General features: G+C 44.4%; 1 protein-coding gene across 7 annotated transcripts in view; it reads left to right on the plus strand.

Moving 5' to 3' along the window:
• The window catches only part of clocka (clock circadian regulator a), a 22,485-nt gene extending 19,639 nt beyond the window's left edge, over positions 1 to 2,846 (plus strand). For 5 of the 7 annotated variants that reach the window (XM_035652685.1, XM_035652686.1, XM_035652687.1 and 2 more), the window contains 6 exons: positions 1 to 59; positions 614 to 772; positions 889 to 1,098; positions 1,276 to 1,463; positions 1,617 to 1,887; positions 2,204 to 2,846. The exon at positions 1 to 59 is cut by the window's left edge. In XM_035652685.1, the coding sequence (XP_035508578.1) occupies positions 1 to 59; positions 614 to 772; positions 889 to 1,098; positions 1,276 to 1,463; positions 1,617 to 1,887; positions 2,204 to 2,479 (1,163 nt within the window). In that variant the 3' untranslated portion in view covers positions 2,480 to 2,846. The remainder of the gene's footprint in view (positions 60 to 613; positions 773 to 888; positions 1,099 to 1,275; positions 1,464 to 1,616; positions 1,888 to 2,203) is intronic. The other 2 variants (XM_035652691.1, XM_035652689.1) reach the window with 2 other exon arrangements.
• Positions 2,847 to 3,465: the final 619 nt, after the last annotated feature.

Consider the following 3,465-nt stretch of genomic DNA (forward strand, 5'->3'; position numbering starts at 1 on the left):
AACAACAGCAGCAACAACAGCAGCCTCAACAGCAACAACAAGTTCAGACCAACGGTCAAGTAAGATGTTTATGTCACTTTGTTTTAAAGCTTAATTCATATCTTATCTTATCTTATTATTGGTTTTATTCTTCCTTAATCATTTTAATAATCTTAACATAATTATCTATTTTATGCTATAATTTGATTCATAAAAAACTAAAATTAAAAATGTATTTACTAATTCTGCATCAGTATTTTATCCCCAAATGGGAAAGATGACATAACTAATGTTTGTTGAGCACAAACCAAACTGGTATTATTGAAAAGAACATCCATCACAGCATATGCAAGAAACACCATCAAGAAATAAAAACAAAAGTACATTTTGAGTGCTCTGGAACTCTGGTTACAGTTGTAACCCAAATATGACTAAAATAATCTAAAAAGTTCAATTAAATTTTTTCTGGCAGATTTATCGCTTTTCTCTTTAAGATTTGATCACATGTGGGCATGTGTTTTGAGCTGGTTATGACAAGTTTCCTACACTGACAAAACAAATGCTCATGTATTTACCAGTTCAGCAGCTGCCATTTCACTTCCCGCTGTGTCCCCATGTCATTGTTCCTTGACAGTCAATGGTGCAGTTCTGCAACCAGCTAGAAGCCATGCAAAACCTGAAAGAGCAGCTGGAGCAGAGGACCAGGCTGATCGAGGCCAACATTCAGCGGCAGCAAGATGAGCTGCGTCAGATCCAGGAGGAGCTGCAGAGAGTGCAGGGACAGAGCCTGCAGGTGAGACTGAAGAGCTGCTCAATCAATATATCATAGCTTTGCTTTATTTACTGTTGGGATGGATGTTAGGCTGCCGTAGTTTCGGAGGGAGTCAGAATGTGTGCTGTTGGTTTCAGATGTTCTTACAAAAAGGAGCCGGAGGACTAAATCTGAGCTCGGTTCAGATGGCCCAGGGGAACGCTGTGCAGCAGGGGGGAACACTCAGCATGCAGGGCCAGGTGGTGTCTGCAGGGCCTCTACAGAGCAGCATACAGCAACAACATGCTGTTCAGCCCCAGTCCCAGCAACAAACACTCCTGCGGGAACAGAGCACAGCGCTCTCACAGGTCAGACAAACTAAATAGTTCCCCTTTTCCCCATTCATTTAACACATCCAACACATCCAACACATCTAACACAGCCACCCACTGTCTCGCTGTATTCAAAGCTTAATTTAGTTTCTTATAGATTCCAGTATAGATTCCTACAGATGTCATTATTTTCTCTGGTTCTATGTATTTCAGTCTCAGCGGTCGTCTCTCACTCTGCAGCCACAACAAAATGCACTGCCTGCGTCTCTCTACAACACAATGATGATCCCTCAGCAAAGCCCTAGTAATGTGGTCCAGATTGCCACTAGCCTGGCTCAGAATACTGGACCCAACACTCCTGCTGTGGCTACATTTGCACAGGACCGTGCAGCTCAGATTAGGTGTTTATTCGTTTACAAACTGTACTAATTGTATTGTCATGGTTACATTTTGTAGTTGTATGTAGTTACAGTCTTTCCAGCAACGGTGAAAATGAAGAGAAATCTCCTGACTTAAATTCCATGTTTCCTTTGCCCACTGCCTGTCTCTGACAGGTTTCCTGCTGGTCCTCAGCTGCTCACCAAGCTAGTAACAGGGCAGATGGCATGTGGGGCAGTCATGGTCCCCACAACCATGTTCATGGGCCAAGTGGTGACGGCCTTCGCTCCTCAGCAGGGTCAGACCCAGACCATCAGCATTGCCCAGCAGCCACAGCAGCAGCAGCAGCAACAGCAGCAGGAGCAGCAGGTACAGCAGCAGTCACAGGTCACAGCCATGCAGCCAGGGCAAGGTCCACTGGCCCAGCAGCAAACACAGTTCCTACAGGTAACACTCAGGTGGTAATGAACGTTTAGGCTGTATTAGGCAACTTTAAGTCAAGCTCTAATAGATTAGTGAGAACTCAAATTTCCCATTTTATCAAGATATTTCTATCAGTATCACAGTTCTCTTCATTCATAGCAGCCACAGTGAATTTGTTTTGCCACTCAGTGGCAGTGAAAAAGTGTTTTGTTGCAAACCTTTCATAAAGCTAAACAAAAACACAAATGTTGCCTAGTGCAGTTTTAATAATCTAGCTATACATGGCTCAACAGCTTAATTTCCTTCCTAAGATCTAGCTAATGTAAACTTTTCACTTAAGGCTCCTCGGCTTCTTCATGGAAACCAGTCCACCCAGTTGATCCTGCAGGCAGCGTTCCCTTTGCAGCAGCAGGGTACCTTCACTGCCACAACCCAACAGCAGCAGCAACAGCTACAGCAGCAGCAGCAGCAGCAGCAGCAGTTACAGCAACACCAACATCATCAACAGCAGCAGCAGCAGCAGCAGCAGAAGCAGTTACAACAGCAGAAACAGCAGCAACTGGCCCCTCACAGGGCAGATAGCTTGTCTGATCGCTCTGCTACGCAGCCACAGTAACTGGCTAAAGCCAATCAGAAGTGGAATGAGCCAAAGCCAGGCGTGGGTGTCTTTGTGACGGGGGGGTCTAAAGAGGAGTTCTGCTGAAAGTTTGGCACTGAGACCATGCCTCAGAGGCTGAGAAGTAATTGGATGGGCAGGCTGTGGCTTCCGTCCCCTCACAAGGATCTTTTGCTGTTTGCACTTACCTCCTGAGCATAGAGTGCTGCAGAGAACCCAGGACTGGGCCCACTGTGGCTCTGGCAGCAGAATTTGGCTCTGGGTCAAAGCCTTTTCTCCAAGAAAACAGGGAGCCACAATCCCTGTAATGGACTCCCCCTCACATCCCTCCCCTGGCCTTCTCCCTGTGTGTTTAGTTTGTGTGTGTGTGTGCAGTTAATGCATACACTAGTCACTCAGTTAACTCCCCTCCTGCAGCTCTGAACCTCTCCCAGACAGCATATTCAAATCAACGCCCAGCCCTAATTATTGTGTAGAAAACAGACGAGCAGCAAAAATACAAATTACTAGACACAAGTATGGTAATTAAGCAGTAAAAATAAATGGGGCTACAACAAGGCAGCAAACAGCACAGTCGTTTTCCCAGAGAATGGAAAAGCACAGCTGACTCTCCGATTCTCAGATCTGTGAGAGTCACAAGAATCCACCGAGCTCGCTGAAGACTCCGAAGACTAGATTAGGACTGCAAAGTATTATCATCATTGATTAAATCTATGAATTAATGTTTATGATCCAATCAACCATTTAGTAAAAACTGTGAAAAAGCCAATTACAAGTTCCTGTAGCGTCTTTAAAGAACCGTTTTGTCTGACCCAACAGTTGAAAACCCAAAGGTATTCAATTAAGAGTGATGTAACAGAGATAAGAAGCAAAAACAACATGAATTCATTTTAAAAATTTGGAAACTTATTAGTTTTAACTTTAAACTACCAACAGTTGATTGTTTAGGATGTAGTTGCTTCACCCTCCCCTTCCAAGCAGGAAGG

This window comes from Morone saxatilis, unplaced genomic scaffold, assembly GCF_004916995.1.
Source record: "Morone saxatilis isolate NCDOM2014 unplaced genomic scaffold, NCSU_SB_2.0 Contig12, whole genome shotgun sequence".
NCBI classification, from domain to species: domain Eukaryota; kingdom Metazoa; phylum Chordata; class Actinopteri; family Moronidae; genus Morone; species Morone saxatilis.